The sequence below is a fragment of the Tachysurus fulvidraco genome, chromosome 20, assembly GCF_022655615.1.
Source record: "Tachysurus fulvidraco isolate hzauxx_2018 chromosome 20, HZAU_PFXX_2.0, whole genome shotgun sequence".
NCBI lineage: Eukaryota > Metazoa > Chordata > Actinopteri > Siluriformes > Bagridae > Tachysurus > Tachysurus fulvidraco.
In genome coordinates, this window is record NC_062537.1 from 7,232,289 (window position 1) to 7,256,715 (window position 24,427).

General features: G+C 38.3%; 2 protein-coding genes across 5 annotated transcripts in view; both read right to left on the reverse strand.

The window, feature by feature from the left end:
- Positions 1–13,847, reverse strand: part of phldb2a (pleckstrin homology-like domain, family B, member 2a) — a 47,278-nt gene extending 33,431 nt beyond the window's left edge. The window contains exons 1-4 of one of the 4 annotated variants that reach the window (XM_047805057.1): positions 13,586–13,847; positions 10,118–10,206; positions 2,586–3,469; positions 2,076–2,333 (exon numbers count right to left, since the gene is read on the reverse strand). In XM_047805057.1, coding sequence (XP_047661013.1) covers positions 2,076–2,333; positions 2,586–3,469; positions 10,118–10,166 — 1,191 coding nt within the window. In that variant the 5' untranslated portion in view covers positions 10,167–10,206; positions 13,586–13,847. The remainder of the gene's footprint in view (positions 1–2,075; positions 2,334–2,585; positions 3,470–10,117; positions 10,207–13,585) is intronic. The other 3 variants (XM_027139641.2, XM_047805056.1, XM_047805058.1) reach the window with 3 other exon arrangements.
- A 1,954-nt stretch (positions 13,848–15,801) lies between these two features.
- smg6 (SMG6 nonsense mediated mRNA decay factor) overlaps positions 15,802–24,427 on the reverse strand; it is a 33,900-nt gene continuing 25,274 nt past the window's right edge. Inside the window, exons 16-19 of the mRNA XM_047804743.1 lie at positions 24,236–24,380; positions 23,873–24,096; positions 17,027–17,108; positions 15,802–16,864 (exon numbers count right to left, since the gene is read on the reverse strand). Coding sequence (XP_047660699.1) covers positions 16,734–16,864; positions 17,027–17,108; positions 23,873–24,096; positions 24,236–24,380 — 582 coding nt within the window. The 3' untranslated portion in view covers positions 15,802–16,733. The remainder of the gene's footprint in view (positions 16,865–17,026; positions 17,109–23,872; positions 24,097–24,235; positions 24,381–24,427) is intronic.

The window sequence follows — 24,427 nt, forward strand, 5'->3', positions numbered from 1 at the left end:
AATGCCGTATTCCGAAAAACAGCCCCACACCATGATGTTCCCACCTCAAAACTTTCAAGGTTCAAGGTTTTTTATTGTCAATACCATCATTTGTGCAGACATGCAGAGGAATTGAAATTCCATTTCTTTTTCCTTTTTTTTTAAGTATTTACATTGTCAATGCATTATAGAAAGTTTGTACAGAATATCAGCAGTTATAGAATATAGAAACAGATTTTTGAGATAACAGCAGTGTACTTTTAATAAATAGATATATTTAAACCGAGTGAATATATCTCATACATCTGAATGAATATACATCTGAGTAAATGTAAACATCCAAATATATGTAAACATTCTGTGTATAAATTCATTTGTAAGGTGCAAGACAGATAGCACCAGAATGACTGAATTGCAAAAAGACTGTAATGTGTAAATGTGCAACAGGCAGCAGGATGAAGTAAAGGTTTGATGAGTGTAATCTATCAGCAATGATGCTGATGGCTCTGCAAGTGAGGTGGGTGTGGAAGATGGCCATAAGGGAGGGCAGAGAGACACAGATGATCTTGCTGACTGCATTCACTATGCATTACAGAGTCTTTTGACAGGAGATTCTCTCAATGTCCCATTAGAAGGAGCCGTGATGGGAGGTGGGACTCGTGCTTTCCTCAGTTTGCGGAGGAAGTAGAGGCATGACTGAGCTGTCTTGGCCAGTGATGTGGTGTTTGACATCCAGGAGAGGTCCTCAGTGATATGCATCCCTAGGAACTTGGTACCGCTCACCCTGACCACTGCGGCAGCATTGATGGTTAGTGGGGGTGCTGTGATCCTCTATTCTGAAGTTGATGACAATTTCTTTGGTCACTTGAGGAAGTGATTGCTGTCATTACACCACTGGACCAGTCGGCTCACCTCGTTACTGTAGCTGGTCTCGTTGTTGTTGGTGATGAGGCCCACTACAGTCCTGTCGTCTGCAAACTTGATGATGTGATTGGTACTATAACTGTGTACACAATCATGGGTAAACAGCATGAAGAGAAGCGGGCTGAGCACGCACCCTTTTGGCGCCCCTGTGATTAGCGTAATGATGTTAAAGGTTTTTTCCGCTGACAGGCACATTTTGTGATAAGAAGTCCATCACCTCTGATAAGAAGTCCATCACCCAGTTACAGAGAAGGTAGTTGAGTCCCAGGTGTCATTTTATAGGCCATCAGTTGGTACTAATTTCCACTAACAAAGAGCAGGATTGCTTGCTATTTACTGACAGATTTCAGCTGGTGTCTTGGTTTCCGTAACTTTTTGCACCTCTCTTTCTTCGTGAGTTCATTACATTTTCCCTGTGTCATTTTAATACACAACTTAATTTCTGAACTTATTTGTTTTGTTTTCTTTGTATATCTGGATTACTTGGATTGTTACCGACACTTTTAGAAACAAATGAACTGTGAAAAATGATGATGTGCTCAGTACTTTTTTACCTGCTGTATATGTATATATTAAGCAGTATCCCTCTGGTTATTTTTTTACTCTTTTCAGACATCATAACCTTACAGCCACAAATTACTTGATGACTGACAGGCAATTCTCTTCCTTTTGTGTGCCTGACTGAAATTTGGAACTGCTGCTGTCACCTGAAAACTGAAAAGCTTCACCTCCCGTGCTAGTAGAAGTCAGTGGATTCAGGCAGTAGACCAGTGAGAAGCCTGCTCTCCGATATCTTAATTTTTACTGATGTTTCCCATTCAAAGTAAGGCCTACCATACAGTAGGAATGTCGCTTGAAGGATTAATAATGTTAAACATACACTAGTGACCTTTTTGTTTACTACACTTCCATAATATTTGTTGACTGTAAAACACAAAAATACTTGCCTTAAATTACATGATGTAAAACTAATGGACAGCAAAACATAAACAACCAACAACAGCCATCAATCCTAAAAGAAAATCATCATTATTTCTATCATAATTTTTTTCTAGATGTTAAGAAAAGGTGCTAAAAAACTAAGCATAACATAAAATAACCTTATCTAATCCATTTACTGTTTGTGTTAATACAGACCTAAATTAATATTTGAGTTATTTGATTGAACTCACAGATGTTTGCAGGATGTTAGTTGTCTGTAGCTGTCTCTCTTGTCTACTCTTCTCTACCAAGTCATCCTGTAGAGCAGCTACAGCGAGCAAGTCAGAAAATTCACTTTCATCATCCAAAACCTGCAGCTTCTCCAGCTCATTATTGATCCTCTGCAAGTCAGATATGGCACAAACACCAGCACTGCCTTCTGGGCAACTTGTTGCTGAGCTTCCCAATTCAGAGCATAGGCTCAGTATCGTTTCCAGACGCTGACGCTCCTGCAGGAATAAAGGTCCAAAGTTGAAAGACATTAATTTATAAAACGGTAAATAAGAAGCTGAGTACTCATTTATGCATAACATACACAATTAAATAACAAATCAACCATGTGAGAATAAATATCCGTGTGATACATGTGAGAATAAATATAATACAGAGTATTAAAGTACCGGGTCTCAGACAAAATTTAGATAGGTATTTTAATATATATGATGTATCACGATATGTGTATATACTGCACTCCTCCTCACCAGCCTCTCCACTTCCTGTTCTCGTAACCGCTCGTCTTTCTGTCTCTGATGGTAATCTTGAAGCTCATTCTTGCTGCTTAGTGAACTGATGCTGCCTCTCCACTGGCCTATCCCTGGACCTACTCCTCCTTTCCCAAACAAGAGCATCTTCTTAAAGCTGAGATCATTGCTCAAGGATGTTACAGTCACGTCTGGAGGGCACTCAAGAGATGGGAGGCTGCATCTTGCCCTGGATGAGTGCCGAGGGGGCAGAGAGAAGGAAGGTGCATCACTTCGATACAGTCTGGGAAGGGAACGACTTTGTACTCCTAAGCCATTCAGAGAGCCAGTGGAATATTTCCTTTGACGAGGAGGAGGATAATTAACTGGATCTCCATCTCGTGCTAAATGTTTTCTGCCTAGCCTAGGACTGGAGGGCATGCTTGCAGCTCCACTAGGGCCACGATGGTATACATTAAAAGCATCTGACATGTAAGAGCTACCATTCCACATGGAGCTGGATGTGTTGGGTCGACAGATGTCACAGAATTGAAAGAGTGGAAGGTTCTCATGAGAGTGGTGGCGACTGCGAGTATGGGTGTGGACTGGGCTTGAAGGGCAGTCTGAATGACGAGGGGAAGGAGCCATAATAAGACTGTAGGAGGAAGGCATATGAACTGAGTGGGATGGCTGCTCTTGAAGGAGTGATATGGTAGAATGAGGACTAGGTGGAGAGGACAGGCTGAGGTAGGGGTGGCGCTCTGCATTAGCACGTATGCTGGCTTCAACAGCTGCCTTCTTTCGCTGCAAACTGTCCATCAGCTCTTGGAGCTCTGCTTTTGAACGGGTGCCTCGGACACTAGAGCTGCCCACAAAGCCATCATTGTTGTATATTTTTCCAAAATCTGAAAACAGTATAAATTCAAAAAACGTCTATCCTGTTATCAATAATATACGGAGAGTCTACCTTCAAGTTTATTACATGCATTTTGGCAAAATTACTGTAAAAAATACAGTTAAGACCAACTAATACCAGACTTATGAAACAGAGCATCATCATCTACCTGTGCGATGTCACGTCTTGTGCATGAATTGTTTGCCACAAGTTTGGTGCCTGTCTCCGCGTTTAAATTATATTGTTTTTTATTTTCCCTTTTTGGTTAATATTTTATGTAGTTGCTTTAGTTTTTTTTAATTCTATACTTTTCTATTGTTAATTTTATTCCTCTTCTTCAGGAGATGCTTGTTTGTTTCCAGTTTTCAAACAGCTAGTGGAGAAAAACACTCTTCGGATCTTTTCATTAAGTATGCCAAGCTTTCAGCTTGTCTAGTGTGTGAGCTGCAGCATGTTTAGTAATTCTTCCTCCATCATTAGTGCTAATTTTACTTGTGATAATTGTATTTTCGTTAGCTCTCTGACAGAGAAGATTTTAGCTTTAGAGGTACGCATCCAGACACTAGAGAGGGATAGAGCTAGTAGTGTAGTTTCTGTAGGGGAAAATCTGGATGCCTTAAGCACTATTCGGAGGGGACTATTTTTATAGGGGGTCGTTATAGAAATTTAAGTTTCACAGATGTACTTTGTGATTTTAATCCCGTTCGAATCTGCCATGTCTGTCTTTTTCTCACATGACCTGTGTAAAAACTGTCCAGAGCAAATTACCTACTGTTTTTCAGCAAAATCGGTGCTCCTATGAGAAATCTAATCCTGTCTGAATGCGAATGTCTGTGATTGCCGAAAATGTTTTTTCCAAAACACGTTTTCTTGTCTGTTATGGTCAAGGTGAACTACCGTATTAACCCTAGAGCACCGGTATTAAAGTTTCTGCTTTCTGCACACCAAAAATGGATGTAAATGTGTTTGCTACCCTGTGAAGAAATAAAAACATTAAATCAACAAGAAGAGCCAAATCACGTAAATTGTTAAGACTGGCTACTGTTATATCAGTTTTAGGTATCAGTTTTTCATTTCTAAAAGTTTATAAGAAGTTCTATATAAAACCATATGATGTTAAATATTTTTAACATTTGTTTTTTTTTTTTTTTTTTAATATTATTATAATGTGTATAACATTTTTAAACACTTAACAAGTTAGGATGTTTACATTTTAAAGTGCTTAAATGTAAATTTACTTAATTTCAAAATACATTTTATCATATTTTATATAATATGACCATACGCAATCCACGCATCCTGGGCATGTGGTCTTGTGCAACGCCCACATGTAAAACACAGACACTCCTACCTCCGTAATAAGTACAGAGATGTTAGTCCCATCCGAATCCATACATGAAATGACAGACGTCGGCTGAAAGAAATTCTAACTCAAATGTCGTTTGGAAAACTAGTCCCGTCCGAATAGTGCTTTAGATGGAGTTAGAAACCCTCCAACTCCGGCATTAGAGCCCTCACAGTGGGCCGAATGGGTGACAGCTCTGCGGCAAAGTCGCAAAGCCAAAGCTAATGCTAAGGCTTGCCCACGGGAGCACCACTTCTCTCTGCTTCACATGTCTAACAGGTTACATACCTGCAAACTCACAAGAGGTCCCCCCCCGAAGAAAAATTGAGAACTTAAAATGAAGCACTCTGACAAGAACATAAAGGGAAAAGACAACATTTGCTTTAAGTGAAAAAAGCACTTTTATTAATCCTATTTTTACCAACATTTCTTGGAAATAATTTTTCTCTGTACAATTTAAGTGCCTTGGAACCTGTAAGCTGCTGATGTGCATGACAGCCTCAATCCACTCAGTGCTACATTGTCTGCAGCCAGAGCTTGGGCCAGCTTCACCATCACTGGGGCAAAGGTAAAAGGAAGTGAATGTTCTGCAAGAGTAGCGAGAACCATAGCCTAGACAAAAAAAAAGGTTATTAGATTTCATCATTAAATCTTTTATTACAACCCTGTGACTGTATGGTTTAATATTTGTGAAATGTTATTGTTAAGCTAGTGTAGCCTCTATGCATTTTAAATATGTATTTCATGTAGTTGATCTCTAGATGTTTAACCCACATTGCTATCTCCTGACCATTTACTATGGCAAATTTGAAGTAGCCTATCACTTTATAATTTAGTGACCCAAAAAACTGAAAGGCTATTTAGTCAATACACACCTCTGCATTAGCAACTCTCTGAAATGTAGGTACAGGTACCCAAACTCGTTCTCTCATAGCTTCAGGGCCCTTAGGAGCAACTGCACTTTGGGTTGGGACTGGAAGGACACTGGCTGTAGTCATTATAGTGCACACTTTTTGCCGGTACACCACGGTTTGGCAGTGTGCCAAGAGGGCATGAGAACCTTTGTTGTTGTAATTAATTTCTTTTCAGCAGAGGCTGCATTTTGCATACCCTGCCTTGTCAATTTTTTTTAAAATACTGTGACAGCGGAAAGCTGTGCTGCACTCCTGTCACCTCTGTTTTGGTCTCAAACTTCAGCCAGGACCAGCTCCATCTGCACCTCAGCCCTGACTCAATCTGTGCTACATAAACAACATCATCCTCTTTGAGCTCTCTCATTCTGCAAAAGAACTGTCCAGATATCAGCTGGATTCATGGCTCCTTTTCCATCATCATTAAACAATGTTAGGGCCAATTCCAACTATATCCAGCTAATTTAAATAATCTGCCAGAGTTTATGGTTAAGTTTAAAGCAGGGATGGGCAACTTGACAGTGACGAGGGCCAGTTTGTTAATCCACATTGTTTTCGTGCTGTTCTGGTTCATGTAATGACAGATATATACATAGTTACACAATACACAATTATAGACATAAAAAGCCCATGGCACATTATCAAATTTGTTTCTCTGAAGTTTACGATTAAAAAAGGGGGTTCACTCAGTGATTGACAGCATGATGCATTCGTGTTCCCCTCCAACAGTACAATCAGTGGATAAAGTTGTAAATTTATCTGTTTCTCTTAAGGTTATTAAGATAGATGAGGATTCATTTAGTGCAGGGCAGAGATAATAGCACAGTCTTCAGTGTGTTTTAAATATTTTATCGCTTTCTTTAAATTGCTCAAAGTCATGAGTGTTTAAAACACACTTGCCATCACATTCATGATTTTATTGTAAAATGCGACTTTTCGTGTCAATCCACTAACATTTAAACCATAAACAATGCAAAAATAGAGCCGGTCTCATTTGAGAAAAGTAACCGTAAAGAAATAAAGAAATAAATTCTGTACAAGGGCCTTGCCTGTCAGTTGCTGTTGTCCATCCCTGACTTAACAAGCTTAATAACAGATTGGTAAAAGTTTGATGTGGTAACGTTAGTTAAAAATGTATCACAACAAACTTACTTGCCTTACTAACCGTCTACACTTGATTTGGCAAATTTAGCAACTAGTACCCAAGTTATAAAGCATAAAATAGTTAGAAACAAAATTAGTTACCTTACCTCGGAATTGCCGATGTCCAGAAAAAATAGGTGATTGCCTTATCTTGCTTCTGAATGCTGATTGGTCAAAAGACGCGCGGATGATTGAGACGTGAGGCGTCATCTGTTTACTAGTGCTTCACACTCCAGTCCAGTTGGTGGCGGTGAACGCACCAAAAGTTGGTTTGCCATCCGCCATAAAAAGTCATTAGAAGTAGAGACTGATAGATTGTATACTACACTACGTCCAAAACCGCTGCCTAAGCACTACTTCGTCTATTGGATGGAAGTAAGCGGTAACACCCCCCTCCCCCCAACTAAAAACTCTTCGGATCTACACGATTCACACAAATGACGTATTTTGATTAAAAACGGCGAATTTCGCAGAAAAGCGACTAGTTTGCAGGTATGAGGTTAGCTCTCCTCAGTGAGAAACCTGAAAGATCTCTGGTTATAGGAGACTCCATCTTAAGGCATGTGAAATTAGCTAGGCCTTTTGGGGCCTCAGCAGCACTGGTTAGGTGTATTCTGGGAGCCAGGTAATCTTAGGGTCTCAGGCAAGCATAGGTACTCAACGGTAGTTTCCCACATAGGAGCTAACTATATATGCATTCGTCAGTCAGAGATTACTAAGTGTAATATTGTAGAGGTGTATAAATTACCGAAGGCAATGTCTGATGCTGTAGTATGCTCTGGCCCCATCCCATTGTGGTGTGGCAATGTAGCTTACAGCACGTTATGGTCACTAAACTGCTGAATGTCCAGGTGGTGCTCCGAAAACAATGTGGGCTTCATAGTTAATTGAAGCACTTTTGAGGGAAGCTGGCCTATTAGGACATGATGGTGTCTATCCCACTCTGGAAGGTGCTGCTCTCATTTCTTGCAGCATAGGGTTCACAATATAGAGACTGTGTCTGTTTCCCAAGCTAAACAAAAAATGTAAATACTCAGAAAATTTGTTTCAGTAACCTTATTAGCATAAAAGGCTCTGGGTTGTTGATCGGAGGATCGGGGTTCAAGGCCCAGCACAGCCAAGCTGCCACTGCTGGGCTCTTGAGCAAGGCCCTTAACCCTCTCTGCTCCAGGGGCCCTGTATCCTAGCTGCCCCTGCACTGTGACCCCAACCTCCTCAGTTGGGATATGTGAAGAAAAGAATTCCACTGTGCTGTAATGTATATGTGGCGATAATAAAGGCTTTCATGCCCCGTTCTATTCTATTCTCTAAAATTAGATCATAGTGAATGCACAACCAGCACCTTTGATCTGAAGCTAGGATTGTTAAATATAAGATCTCTTGCACCTAAAGTTCTTATGGCTAATGAAATAATTACCGATCAGAAGATTAGTGTTCTGTGTTTAAAAGAAACATGGGTCAAACCAAACGAGTTTGTCGTATTAAACAAAGCTTCTCCAACCGGCGTCGCAGTTATTCATTATAATAAGCTCGATGTCAGGCAAGAATCTAGACACGTGTTTAACTTACTGACCTTGACCCAAGCTGTCCAACTATAGGCCAATATCAAACCTCAGCAGTTATGCTCATACCTACATAGGAATAATATTCATGAAATGTATCAGTCAGGATTTAGGCTTCATTATATATTTACATATATTATATTTACAGCATTTAGCAGATGCCCTTATCCAGAGAGACTTACATTTTATCTAATTTTCATACAACTGAGCACTTGAAGGTTAAAGGCCTTGCTCAGGGGCCCAGCAGTGGCAGCTTACTTCCGATTGGTAGCCCAACACCTTAACCACTAGGCTACCACATACTCACATCATCATAGCCAGCACTGGTTAAAGTTGTAAATGACCTGTTACTTGCCTTTGATCAAGGTTGTGTCTCTTTGCTTGTACTACTTGATCTTAGTGAAGCTTTTCATACCATAGACCATGCTATTCTACTTGATAGGCTAGAACATGTTGTTGGTGTTATTGGGACAGCCCCCTCCTTGATCTGGTCTTATTTGACGATAAATATCAGTTCATAGATCTAAATGGTGACCACTCTAAACAAAACTACGGTAATGTTTGTTGTTCCGCAATTTTCTGTTATAGGGCCATTGCTTTTCTCCCTATATATGCTACCCCTTGGAGCAATTATTCATAAACATGGTATTGGCTTCTACTGTTATGCTGATGACACGCATATGTTTCAGCTAAATCAGATGTGCGTCACCAGCTTAATAAGATTGAAGATTGTGGAAAGGGCATTAGACAGTGGATGCTTACTAACTTCCTCCAGCTTAACTCTACAGAGTTACTCTGGATGGTCTTTCTATTACATCATGTGTAGCAGTAAAAGACCTTGGTGTGATTATTGATACCGGTCTCTCATTTGAAGCTAACATAAATAATATCACAAGAGTAGCCTTCTTTCATCTCAGTAATGGCTAAAATAAGAAATATGATGTCATTAGAGGATGCAGAAACACTAGTTCATGCATTTGTTACCTCTAGGTTGGGTTATTGTAATGCTTTACTGTATGGATGTTTCAGTAGGAGCATAAAAAAGCTCCAGTTAGTTCAGAATGTGGCAGCTAGAGTCCTAACTAGAACCAGAAGATATAAACATATCACACCTATCTTATCCTCATTGCATTGACTCCCAGTCAAGTTTCACATTGATTATAAAATACTATTACTAAGCTATAAAGCACTTATTGATATCGCTCCACAGTACCTGAGAGATCTTGTTTTTTATGATCAGTCACGCCTACTTCGATCAAAAGGTGCAAGCTATTTGGTAGTACCTCAAGCAAAAAAAGGCCACAGCAAGGCGAAGAGCTTTCTCTCACAGAGCCCCAAAGTTATGGAACAGACTTCAAATTAGTTTTCGAGACTCAGACACAGTCTCAGTGTTTAAGTCCAGGCTAAAATCACATTTGTTTAGTCTTGTTTATGAATAGCTTTTCTTAGGTAAAGGAGTAGATCTGGAAGGTTCATGGGCATAAAGTGTTTGGTGAACTAAGATGTCTGTGATGCCCCTTCAAAACCGGCAGAGGGAACATTTCCTTGACCCACTTCCTGGTACAAATTAATTCCGCCGTAATTGCCACAGCAATTATCCTGCTGCAACACTGCTGCTAATATTATCTATTGCTTTGTTATAAAAACAAGCGCCATCTAATTAGCAAAAGACTGACAGGAACAAAAAATCTACCTACCTTTTTTGCTACTGGCCAGTGAATGACCAACAATTTTCTGGGGCAGCATTTTTTTTCAAGTGGTCTCTTGAAAAGATACAGCATGCATCCTGCAAAAATTCAAGATACACATACTGTACATATACCACTTATGCATTTAACTAGTCCAGCACATTTTCAGTATGGAAACATTTTTAAGATCTTAGTGGGAAAAAAGATTAATCCACTTCTAACGGATACTTAGGCCATAGCATATAGGATACAAACTCAGATCAAAAATGAAATAATCTCTGGTATATTGATTCTGTAAATAGTGATTACTTCAATGATTTACCCAGTGAAATCCTACTTAGAACCTATTTTGCATCTATGTAACTCTTGCAAGAAAAAAGAGAGACATACATAAAAAGAAAGTATATATACAGAGTTAAATAACAAATGAAAGTTTATATTTCAGGCTGTGTCTTGATTCCCTCATGGAGTAAGAATCCAATTAAATCTTTAATACAGCCATTAAATAACTTTTTTCAGAAATCCACTTTTAAACTAATCGACAAATAATTATGAAATATATCGTATCAGCAATTAAATATACAACAAACACAGGGCAGCAGAAACCTGAACCACATCTGTACTTCTATAGTACTATAGTACCATCTGTACTTCTATAGTACCACAAATACATCAGCACTTCAGCCTCAGTCTGGGTATGGGTCCTGCAGTATGGTAAATGGAATTCACAGGAAGTAATGGATCATTTTACACCATTAGCAACACAATTCTTCATGATGAGTTCACCATTCTGAACACCTAAAAGCGTTGTGGGAATTCCCTTTACAGAAGATATAATAGGCGACCAACTACAGAGCCACCATTAAAAAATAAACATCAGATCATAAAAGATGCTGTCCTTTTTTTCGAGCATGGTGAAGCTTTTTCATTGTTTAATTAGGTTGCCTTTTCATGTTAAAATTTTTATGTGGACAAGAGTCATTTAAGGTTCACATTTTAACTGATGCTGGAATGCAAAATCATGCTGGTAAGAGTACTGGCTATGTTAAATTGCCCGAGAGTGTGTATGCATATACTGTATGTTCATGTGGTCTTTGGTAACCTGGTGTACCATCAAATGTGTATTTCTACCTCATGCTAGTGTTCTCTAAACAATATTAAGCAGTTATTAAAATTGTAAGAATCACTCACTCTCATTCACTCATTTTCACTCTCATTCACTCATTCACCGCTTATCCGAACTATCTCGGTTCACGGGGAGCCTGTGCCTATCTCAGGTGTCATCGGGCATCAAGGCAGGATACACCCTATACAGAGTGCCAACCCATCACAGGGCACACACACACTCTCATTCACTCACGCAATCACACACTACGAACAAATTTCCAGAGATGCCAATCAATCTACTATGCATGTCTATAAACCCCCGAGGCACAGGGAGAACGTGCAAACTCCACACACACACAAGGCAGAGGTGGGAATCGAACCCCAAACCCTGGAGTTGTGAGGCGAACGTGCTAACCACTAAGCCACCGTGCCCCCTCCCTGTAAATATCAGTGAATGATTAATATACAGATTCATTCATTCATTCATTCATTTTTACCACTTATCCGAACTACTCGGGTCACAGAATATACAGATTCACCCCTTACTAATAATATTTTATGAGACGCTTATGTTTGATATGTGTGTGTAAAATAGTACATAACAGTGTTATAATTAAATGTATTCATCTTCTTTCAAGTAGATAGAGGTACCAGTGCTGTCTGTTCACTCAAGCAAATTAACCCCTTATTATTGACGTATTAGTAACAAACATATCAACCATAGTTACCTAGTTAAAACTAATCAAAAGGTATCATGGCAAAACCTTTATTATATTTAAAAAGAATTTAAATTAAATCATTGCCCATAGGCTCTATCCTATTGGATCCTATCCTACCACAATAAACACAACAGCACTAAATGCAGGCTAAATAAATATATTGACCTTTATACTGACATCCAATAATAATAAAATCACTACACTACAGGTAGTAAAATACATGCAGGCATGTTTACATTATTTATTTCTGAATGATGACACTATTAGTGTTTTTAATTTACACTTTTATATTATTACTTTTTTTTATAGTTGTAATGTACTGGTCACCAGAAAGGAATTAATTGAATACAAATTCTGAAAAATAGGCAAAAATAGGCAAAAATTATAAACCTATAACAATAATCTAAATGTGCACACCCCAAGCAGCTTGATGTAGTTTCATAGCACTTTTAACAATGGAAAGAGTAAAAATTTTTCAATGTGACAGATCTTAACTTAGTAATAACCAATCTTTCTTGCAAAAACATTCTGTAATGGCTTCTCCTGTGCACAGCCTGCTTTAGATCATCCCACAGATTTTTTGTAGACCTAAAGGCACATGAACTTTTCTTTACTAAAATCAACTCAGAATTGTTGTCATTGTCGTCTTTTAGCTGCTCCCTGTTCAGGTCAACACAGTGGATCATCCAATCTGCATATTTTGATTTTTGGTACAGGTATTATGCTGGAGGCATTTCCTGACGCAACCCTCCCGTCGTATCTAGGATTAGGACCACTAGTGATCAATAGCTGGGTTGGTTCTCTGTCAATGAACCCAGGCTGCAGCAGTGAGTGCACAAGCTTCTGCCACCGGACCTTAACCCTAAAATCTAGTCTTTGTAGCTATTCATGATTACCTGTACATGTAAAATCCCAGATTCTAGCTAAAGAAAAGCAGCCCTAAAGCATTGTTCTTCTACCACCACCATGCTGCACCGTGGGTATACCGTACTTTTTTTTTTTTTTAACAAAACAGACTTTTTGGAATTATGGAATTATTATATGTTTTAAAATTAACATTTTTATATGTTGTGAATTAAAAATATCAGAAAAACTTCTGACAGGATTTATCTTCGTTTTAATTTTTTTTTTATATCACAAACCCTACGGTTTCCATAGGTGTGTCAGTACCAACTTAAACATTATCTGAAATAACGATTAGTACCGACTGGCGATTTGGGGTGAGGTACCGGCATATCGACATATCACGAATATACTGTTCAATATTGTAACTTTCTGAATCCAATCAATATACAAAGCACTCATAGCATTAGTTAAGAAACACCACATTTCAGTTTCCGCATATAAATTGACCTTTAAAAGTCAGTATTAAAAGCACAAATTAGTTCTATTAGTTAGTTGTAGTTTAGGATAGAAAATCGGCACAAACAAGTTATGAAACCGCCCTAGATAATGCTAGCACAATAGCTATACTAATCGAGTCCCAATGTCATTGAAAAAGTCCACTACAACACATCTCGGATATCAGTATATCTCTGTTAATACCAGAATAAGATTAAACTCTGTTCTATATGACGAAACCCCGTCTAGTTTACTCCCTTATGAACGATAACTTTTTAGAGAAGTTCGAAAAAGAAAAACAGACGCTCACCTTTACTTTCTGGTCCATTTAGTGTATCTGCTAAGGATGATGAGCGCTCATTTGTTCATAACAAAGACGGGAACTTGGACAGTGTCCCTGACTATCCCGACTATCCTCCCGCCCATCGCTACGTCTGGGTGGTCGCCGAAGCGCAAAAGTTGATCCAGACGAGACGGTTTGGTCTCAGATAAACGTCAGACTCAAAGTAAGCGGCAGTAGGTTTGACTTTTTGTTAGTTTTGTTGCTGTGTCTTGTATACAGTGCATAAAAGGGATTCAAATAATCTGTTTCCCAAATCACCTCCTTACTATAAGAACGAATTATTACGTCACTTTGAAAACTACATACTGATATGGCTGCAAAAAGAAAGCAAATCATGTCATGTTTACTGGTGGCCTGTACTTTGTTCTTCTCCACTGGGTTATTTGGACAGGGGTGCAATATCCAAATATATCCTTATATTTATACAAATATAAAAATTTTAGATTAAAATTACAAACCACAAAAACACAGCACTTACACTAAATTTATCTGTGTGTATATTTTTAATGGCCAGACTCTTAACCCAGAAGGTAACTTATGGTTATGCATTTGCAATTCTCCAATTGGAAACTATTCTGTAACAGTATCTAATAGAAAAGAATGACAGAGAAACCCTTCCCCCATCCTGCATGCATCCTGTTCTACACTCTAGGAACTCAAGTTGCATAATGGTGAAGGGGTGCTGGAGCTCTGCCCGGCCACTCTGACTACTTCCAGACCTCAGCTACATACTTGGTTGAACACACACACACACACACACACACACACACACACACACACACACACACACACACACACACACGGTATAATCTTGGTATGATTGGGGAACAAGGGGATGTGAACTATGAAAGAAATGTCAGAAAGATTATTTCTGTGTGTCCTCTGCAGTCTCTGTGGTTTGTAAATATTTATCTTTCATCTTTGATTACTGACCCTTAAGACCCTTAAGAGCCTGTGGCTCACCCACCATGAAAGCGAGTTTGAAAACGGTATAGTGAAAGGTGGAACATACAAAGCAAATAAAGAAAAGCGACCCGACAGCGATATTAAAATTACAGAAACAAACAAAACTCTTTTACAATCATTTGACTAATAATGTAGATGTAAACTGTGACTTCTTTATGCATGAAAAGGTTATGTTTGGTACCCTTGGTGCAATTATTACATAAACATTGTTTTATATATATATATATATATATAAAAGATAAAATCACTTTATTTAAAGTGCTTTTTCTTTCATTTTATCTATGATTTCATCTGTACTATGCTATTAAAAATGTTATATAATTTTATACAAAAAAATGTGCTCCTATAATATACTACATATCATGATAGCAAACTGCTGTAAAATACATTGAGTATTTAGTAATTGAGTAATACAGTACTCAACAGTCTCGTTTACTCTGATGTAGCCTAAAATATGTGAGGTTGATATATTCCTTACAAAAAGCATTATTTAATTTACTTAATTCCTGATTTTTCTAGTGATTGTGCCAATGTTGCAGTGATTTATTTCTTTTATTGGTAGCTGCAATGTATAGTACAATGTGGCATGAAGCTTAAACTGCTAATGTACAAAACACAGTTCCAGACAAGAAAACATATATGCATGATATATGTTATACATGTATACATATATTATGAACTTAGCTTGATGCCATTTCTTCAATATTCACACAGTAATGCTGTCAGATTTCTGTATCTTAATAATTATCAAGACATTAACATACATCCATTTACATTTGAAAATATGTACTATTACCATGGACCTGTTTGCTTATTTATATTTTTTGTGTTTTGTATTAAGGATTAAATTTTTTTTTTAGTATTTTTTTATACTTACCTGCAGGTCAGTTAAGGTTTTTTATTGTAATATTTAAGTCAGACAGTTTGCACAGACATTTTCACCTCTAAATGTATTTAATGTGTGTATTTTGTAAATTACATATTTCTAGTAAACACAAATTTATTTTAATAGTTAACCTGTGCTCTGTTTTACTGAAGTAACTGATAAACCTAATTATTCTTCAAGTAACTAATCCTTCTTTAATCTTACCTTTTAGACCGTGAATGTCAATGATTTGAGTACAGTGTAAGTAAATATAATTAAATATAGTGAATATACCTTTCAGTGGTCACCCAAGTTTAAATTTAAGTATTCTACAAAATCAGGGACACAATAGCAAGATTGCAAAGATTTATTAGACCAAAATGAGGAAAAAACTGTGATGTGTGGACTGCCCATAGATGAAACACTTTAAATTCAGTTCAAGAACAATGAGCCCATAAAACTAAAATATCAGATGAATACTGTATTTCACATGAAACATATGTATGGCTATGGTTGGAGCTGCAAAACACCACATTTTAAGGCCAACCATAAGTTTTTTTGACAAATATGTATATCTCAAAATCATTGTAAGCTTGTGTCTGTCTAGTTAAAACATATTCAAAAGTAGCATAATTAGCTGAGCATTTAGTTTATTGTGATTGGCAAACAGAAAATAATGTTTAATTGAATACAATGGCATGAATGTCTTTAAGGCCTTGTAGGCCACAGGACAGGAACAAAAGATGACAAAAATGTCTCTCTCTGCTGTGAACCAATGGTTGTCAGTGGAGGACCAATGTGATCACATCCACGAATATTTCGATCAGAGTGATCTGGTTTTTCATATCTGATTCCCAGCTCTCGTACTTAAAGCTACATAATGTTCAACATTGATATCTTACAGGTGTACTGTATTAATTTTTCTTCTGCCCTACGCTTCTGTGCAGATGCGCGCTCTATCATACACACCCATCCACTAATTCCCTCACTCACGCACTCACTCGCTCACACACTCACCTCACTCGCTCACTCAAGCACAGGACTCTGGTCAGCTCAGCCTGACTCATCAGTAAAACTCTCCTGCGTCACTTCATGATTGTTATGAAGAGGATAAAGGAATTCATCTTCATGAAAAGATGAAGTTAGTTACAAAAAAGCCTTGCTTAGTTCCTCTCTCACAAACATACTCCCTCTTAAGCTTACTCTGTGCCACATTCTTGCTCTCCACTCTGTTGCACTGGAGAATGAGCATTGTTTTTACATCAGGAGGTCTTTTTCCTTCGTTCAGCCTACTTTAGCCCAGCTCAGAAAGCCAGGGATGTCTCGAACTGGGACATTACGTGTTAGAGCTTTCACACGCAAATTACGGTCATCTGTGAGTAAAACCACTTCCCTCTGTAGTCGAACTGGTCCATCTGATGGAAAATACAATAATTAGATTTAGAGCTGTAAACACAGGAAGATCAGTTCAAAACACACACAAAGGGCAAGAAGAAAAAAACAGCATCTTTTCCAAAAGTCAACACAAATTAGCATAGATGTTTGCTGGCTTAGTGAAAGGAAAACATATTTCTCACCTCTCTGAGCAGGCATAAATTCCTTAGCCTTGTCTTGACAGTAATGCAGGCAGCATGACAGAATCACATCATCATTGTTGCCCTGGAGATAAAAATGGACAATAAGACTTGATAATTGATATGAAGAAGTTAGATATATACCAGAAGTTAAGTTTGATCCATGGAAACACCCAACCAAGGTAAGGAAAATGGATAAAAAAATGTGAACATAATTGATTGAATGTTTATGCTACACTGTATAATTACAATGCTAAACAGCAGGAAAGGGAACATGGGTTGTAAAGAGTGATTAATGCCACATGATTGGCTGATTACAAAACCGCACAACTTCACTGATCTGAACTATAGGTGTACCTAAAAGTTGACTGAGTGTGTGCATGTATTTGAGTGTGCATATGTGGTATGTAGGAGAAGTGGTAGCTTGGTTGTTAAGGTGTTGGACTACTGATTGGAAGGCTGCAAATTCAAATTTCAGGGCATTCAAGCTTCCACTGCTGGGCCATCAAGCAAGAACCTTAAATCTTAACTTCACATGTTGTATAACTGAGATAAATGTAAGTCGTTCTGGATAAGGGTGTGTGCCAAATGCTGTAAACGTAAATAATCCCCTGACAGATTAGCACATATACCAAATTTCAGATATAGGCGATTTACAGTTCCTAATAAATGTCCTCCTTAGAGACTCGAGATGTATTTATCAGTGTGTGAGTTAAAGTTGGCAAAACACTAGGTTGAATTGCTGTAGTGAGTCTACTCAGAACTCTGTAATGGCAATAAGTGAGGTAGGGTTTACTAAACAATCGGCCAGATCTCCAGTCAAAGCTCTTTAATAAAGTGAACTGTGGTTCTGTACACAGGGAACACAGAAAACAATGCACTTAACATTACAAAGCAATGTGACACACTGATATCTTCAAACTTAACTTGCTCCGCATAAGTAAAATGCAGGTCCTTTTTGTACCAATTTTTGTCATGTACTAATGTAACAAAATTACTGTTAGCTATTGCTGTTATTTGTTACATGATGAAAATATTATTAGACAGCCAAGTACCCTTCTTCGTTTTTGGCTAGCATTTATATAGCAGCCCATACTGTCTGGGGAAAAAGTTTTTAAATTTAACATTGTCTCTGGTCTAAATGCTCTATCACCACCATTGGGTCAAATTTAGGCCTACTTTTTAAGTATGTTTATGGTCATAACCTTTGAACCAGTTGTCTAAAATTTAAAAGCCATTTTGTCAACAAGCTACATCGACACATCATGTCTTTGTACCATTTCATAAATGTGTCAACCTCTTTAACATCATCTGGCCATGCATCATGACAAAACTTTTAAAAGATTCTGATCATATCTTAGACCTTTAAACTGTTGTGTACCTTTTGTCATGTTTAAAAAACAAATTCTCGTTCTTTAACAGTAATGTCAATTGTATTCTCAATCACTTCTTTCTGACATTTGTAAGTTAATGCCCATGTTTACTTGCAGCCTTCCCCTTCCTGTTTGCAGTCTGCTGGCAGTATGTCCTGCATCTTCCTTAATTTTAATGGCATTTCCTTCATTCCTTAACTGTCGCCACACAGATGTCAATTGCAGCAACTGTTTGAGAAAAGACTGGAGAATTCTTCTGGAGAGTGAAAATGAGTTTTGAGACATCTGACATCAAAAGGACCTGAGAGACATCAAAAAGTGTCACGGAAACCGAAAGTCTTTCTATTTGGTTCTCACTGAGCTTTTTTGAGATAAGGTTGCATGGTTCTGCAATGATGTACTACAATGTCTTGCCCATGCAATGTTACATAATTTGACTAAAGGAAACCTGAGACTATTGCCCCTTTTCCACCAAGGCAGTTTTTCCCCTTTTCCACCAAGGCAGTTCGAGTGCTGGTTCGGAGCCAGAGCCTAATTTAGAACCAGTTCTTTCTGTTTCGACTGCCAAAGCACCGGCTCCGAACCAGGAAAAGTGGTTCTTAAGTAGCACCAAAACGTTGCTGGTCTACACTTAAGAACCGCTTGTGGCGGGAGCTGGGGGCGGGGCTACTGTTAGCACATTTGATAATGTACCTTAAGTATACTAATGTTTAATACATTTTTACTTTACCGCGATATGATATATTATCAGCACACATGATAGTAGGTTGCTACATGCTAAGGCTATTTTTTTTCTGTGTTAACGATAAAATAACGTTATGTACTTTATCGATTACAACCTCCGTTTATACAGATTACACGGAGCTGCACGTACACGTTTTATTCGCCGCGTTTGGATGCCAATGTAGGTTCGCAAAGCCATGAGCATTAACAGTAAAGCAACATCCACCATTGTTGTTGTATTTGTGTTTGCCGCTGCTGCGCTAACGTTGCTGGGACACGTGACACGTATACAGTGACGTCACACTCGGCGCTGTGATGGCTCTCTAGCCGGTGGAAAGGCAAACCGGTTCTTAGAAGGTTCGCCAGTGGAACCAACTTTGAACCAGCACTAGTGCTAGCTCTGAACCAGCACCTGGTTCTTTCCGGTGGAAAAGGGGCATTTGAGAGCTGGTTCAGAGCCAGAGCCTAATTTAGAACCAGTTCTTTATATTTCGACAGCCAAAGCACTGGCTCTGAACCAGGAAAAGTGGTTCTTAAGTAGCACCAAAACGTTGCTGGTCTAGACTTATGAACTGCAATCGTCAGGGGCTGTGGCTGGGGCTACTGTTAGCGCCTGTGATAATGTACCTTAAGTATACTAGAGTTTAATACACTTTTACTTTACTGCAATATGATCAATTATCAGCACACATGATAGTAGGTAGCTACATGCTAAGGCTAACTTTTTTCTGTGTTAATGATAAAATATTATGTACTTTATCGAGTGCAACCTCCATTTATACAAATTACATGGAGCTGCAGGTACAGTACACGTGGATTCACCGTGTTTGGATGCCAATGTATGTTCACAAAGCCATGAGCATTAACAGTAAAGCAACATCCGCCATTGTTGATGTTGTGTTTGCTGCTGCTGCGCTAACGTTGCTGGGAAACGCGACACCTATACAGTGACATCAGACTCGGCTCTGTGGTGGCTCTCTAACCGATGGAAAGGCAAACCGGTTCTTAGAAGGTTCGCCAGTGGAACCAACTTTGAACCAGCACCAGCACTAGCTCTGAACCAGCACCCGGTTATTTTTGGTGGAAAAGGGGTATATGTAAAAACTGTGTGTGACCTAAAACTATGTTAAAGAGAACTACGTTTTAACAGCTGATGGGTTCCAAACTATGGCCTAATTCCTAGAGATGCCTGTTCCACAATTGGTTACAACATAGCTACAATCTACCTTTAAAGCCTCTTCTAACATATAATTCAATTTATTGGCAATGCAGCCTACAAACACTGCCCATGCAGTCTGCAACACCCATGCCATTTTTGTTTATCTGTAGAAATTAGGTGATAAACTTTATGAATGGTATTTCTTGTACTTCAAATGTTTAGCTGCTCTAAAATTTTATTTTCAATTTCTCTTTAATTTCTGCAAATTTATCACTGACATTTCTATAGACTAGCAAAATAACACAGTCCCAAGAAAGTGCTAAGTTAAATATTTTATGAAGAGTTAGGTCTCCATCCGCCGTTTGAAGACAAGTGACACAGCTGTTCAGGAAGTTCTTTCCATTACCTTGGAGCCAGAACATAAGATACCATGTTTGGTGGGACCATTCGAGCAATGCTAAAAGATCAGAGGGAGTGTGGTGCAGTGCTTATTTACTTTTTCTTATTTAAAATTACTTGAACCACTAAGGAATTTTGGTTTAAATCAGATTTCATGCTCTGCTTGAGCACAAAATGTTCACTGCATCTTCCCCTTAACATAACCAGGCAAATGCATGTAGTCACAATGACTTACATTGCCTTGAAGACAGGGTTGCTGCTGACAAAGGAGACTCAGTAAGCAGTGATTTACAATAATTATCTGGCAGTTACTGTATACTGACCTAGACTGGCAGGGATGACTGTACATGAGAACTTTTTTTTTCACTCTTAACTCAAATCTCTGTAGCAAGAATCACACATGCACATTAAAGACCATCGGTAAATTAGAACGCAGATATTGTAAAACTACATTGGTAGTATTTCAATTAGCATTACAAGCCTCCTGAGCTTCAAAAAATCTCTTAATGCAGCTAGATCAGCATATCTCTTATTATTTCTTTATTATGCCATTTCTTTTTCAACATATGCATCACTAAAAGACCTTGCTGTGATTACTGACTCGAGCCTTTTATTTGAAATATTGCTAAGACAAGAAATAGAATGTCACTACATGAAATGTCTGAATGCTCCAGCAAATGCATAAGCTCCAGTGGGCCCAGAATGCAGCAGCTGGAGGCCTAACTAGAACCAGATGATAATGACACATCACTGACTTATCCACACTGCACTCTCTCCTAGTAAAATTTCACATCGATTATAATAGATTACTAGTGATATATAAACCTCTGCATGGTCTCATGTCACAGTTCACCTTATGAAAATTCTCATGATCTCAAATGTACTTTTTCACGTTTGGCAAATTGGCCACAGTTAAAAGGCTTCAGGTATTTTTTGTTTGGAAGAATCCAAAGAAAAAGATGAAAAAAGTCTGCAGATAAGAAAAAAAAATCACACTCAACACTGCTGTACCACAAGGCTGTGTGCTGAGCCCCTTCATCTACTCCCTCTTCACCTCTGACTGCAGGCCTGAGAATGGATCTAACTCCATCATCAAGTTTGCAGATGACACTACAGTGATCAGTCTCATCACCAACAATGATGAAACTGCCTACAGGGAGGAGATCCAGCACCTACCCACATGGTGCAACGACAATAACTTGCTCCTTAACACCTCCAAAACAAAGGAGCTTATTGTGGACTTCAGGAAAGAGACAGGAGGCACACATGACAACATCCAAATCAATGGGATGGCTGTTGAGCCGTGGCTGGGGATCCACATCTCGGAGGACCTGTCCTGGACTACCAACACCTCCAGCCTGGTGAAGAAGGCTCACCAGCACCTCTTTTTCCTGAGGACACTAAAGAAAAATAAGCTTTCCTCGGTTATCCTGGTGAACTTCTACCGCTGTGCAATAGAAAGCATCCTGACCAGCTGTGTCACAGACTGGTATGGGATCTGCTCTGTTGCAGAGCACAGGGCATCGCAGCAGGTGGTGAAAACCGCCCAGTGCATCACAGAGACTCCACTTCCAGCCATGGAGGACATCCAGAAGAAACGCTGTCTGCATCGAGCTCGCAGCATTCTTAATGACTCCTCTCATCCCGCCAAGAGACTGTTTTCACTTCTGCCCTCCGGCAGGTGTTTCAGGTGCCTCCGGACCAGGACCAGCCAACTATAGAACAGCTTTTTTCCTAGAGCTGTCTCTTTATTGAACTCTGCCCCTCGCTGATCATACTGTCAATGTCCTTCATACACTGTTACATCTCCCCTTTCACACATCGTTATTGCGCTAATGGACTGTGTACACAAATGGACGTTATTGCACTAATGGACTATTACACAAACTATGCTCACTTTTGCATTGTTGCTCACCATTGCCTTGTCTGTTAAATCAGTAAATGTGTGCACATCCCACCTTCCGGCAGGTGCAGGACAAAAGAAACTGTTAAAGTAAAAAATTTGTAATGTCCGCAACACTTTTAACCTCCCATCTTTATTAATTAAAAAAAAAGCAACGTTGCTTTTTTTAATTAATTAATTAATAAAGATGGGAGGTTAAAAGTGTTGCGGACATTACAAAATTTTTTTTACTTCACCATTGCCTTACCATTATATATAAAACACCTGATTTCTGCTTATTGTAACAGCAATATATTATATTAACAGCCATACTATTTTATATATATATATATATATTATATATAGTATACTATATATACACTACACATACTATTCTGTAAATTTCAGTTTATACTGCATATCATATTCACAGTACATATATATTCATCTGTATATTATGTTCATAGTACATATATATTCATCTGTATATTATATTCATAGTACATACACATCTGTAAATTACTGTTTATAGTAATAGCCATATTTTGTTACATCCTTCTGTAAATTTCAGTTAGAATTATAGCCATCTGTATATTATGTTCATAGTACACACAAATCTATAAATTACTTCTATATTACCACTTTATTTAACTCATTTAAATCTTGTAAAAACTGCATATCCTGCACTTGCTGCTATTGCACTCTGGTTAGACCTAAACTGCATTTCGTTGCCTTGTACTTGTACATGTGTAATGACAAAGGTGATTCTAATCTAATCTAAAATTGAAGGTAGTCTTTTGATTTAAATACTGAAGTTTTTTGTATTTTTGACTATGGAAAATTTTGCCTTGAAGGAGTAAAATATTTACAAATCGTTTCTTGTGCTGTTTTTGACATAAGTTTGAACTTATATTGCAATGCCATATTTTTGCTTATTTGTACTGCACAGTTGACTTTACTGCAGAGCAGTGATTTGTGTTGTTCTTACTAAAATGCCTCAGTTTTAAATAATAAATAATAATAAATAATAAATATTGTGCTTCAATATATTGTTTAAATTAATCAGTATCCTCCTGGTATTTTAAAAGGGAGCTAGTGTACAATGTAAGGAAATTACACGGTTTTAAACAAACACATTTTTAGAATTATGTAAAATATCGTCTGATTGTCATTATCTTTTTTTTTTATATTGCATACCGCTATGTGATTCTAAAACTATTGGAACCCTGGGAAAACAGCAAAACACAAACAATTAATACAATCAAATACACCATAATGGTTGTTTTCAAAGAATACAGAAAATATATACATACCTTATGTCCGGAAGTGTCCTCACTGCGGAAAGCAATTGACTCTAACTGGTTTCCCCTGCTGGTGAGTGCTCTCAGTCCAGGCTCTCTGGCTTCAAACCCCTTTTCCAAAAAAGTCATGGCTGCTTTAGCACATTCCTGCACCTGCCTGGCATGTGCTGTCTCACCTATGTAGTCCATATCCCGGCATTCTTGCCCTTTAGCCAAGCCATCCAGCTCTGTAATCACTGAGCCACAGGGAAAAGATATACTTTGAACACAAAATGGATGGAAATTTTTATAATTATTAATTATAATAAAAAAGTATACAGAAAAATATGAGAAAGAAAGAAAGAAAGGAAAGAAAAGAAAAGAAAAAGTGCTGACCTATTAATGGTACCACCAGTATGTATTTGCCACACGCCAACAGCTTTTTCAATCCCTCCAGGTGGTCAATAAAGCAGTTTGTATCAGGGACAAGGTAGAAAGGTCTAATCTCCAGCTCTAGCTGGATTCCGGTTTGTAGAACAGCCTGATATAAATGGACATTCAGACAGTTACCAAGGGTTAAAGTGAGGG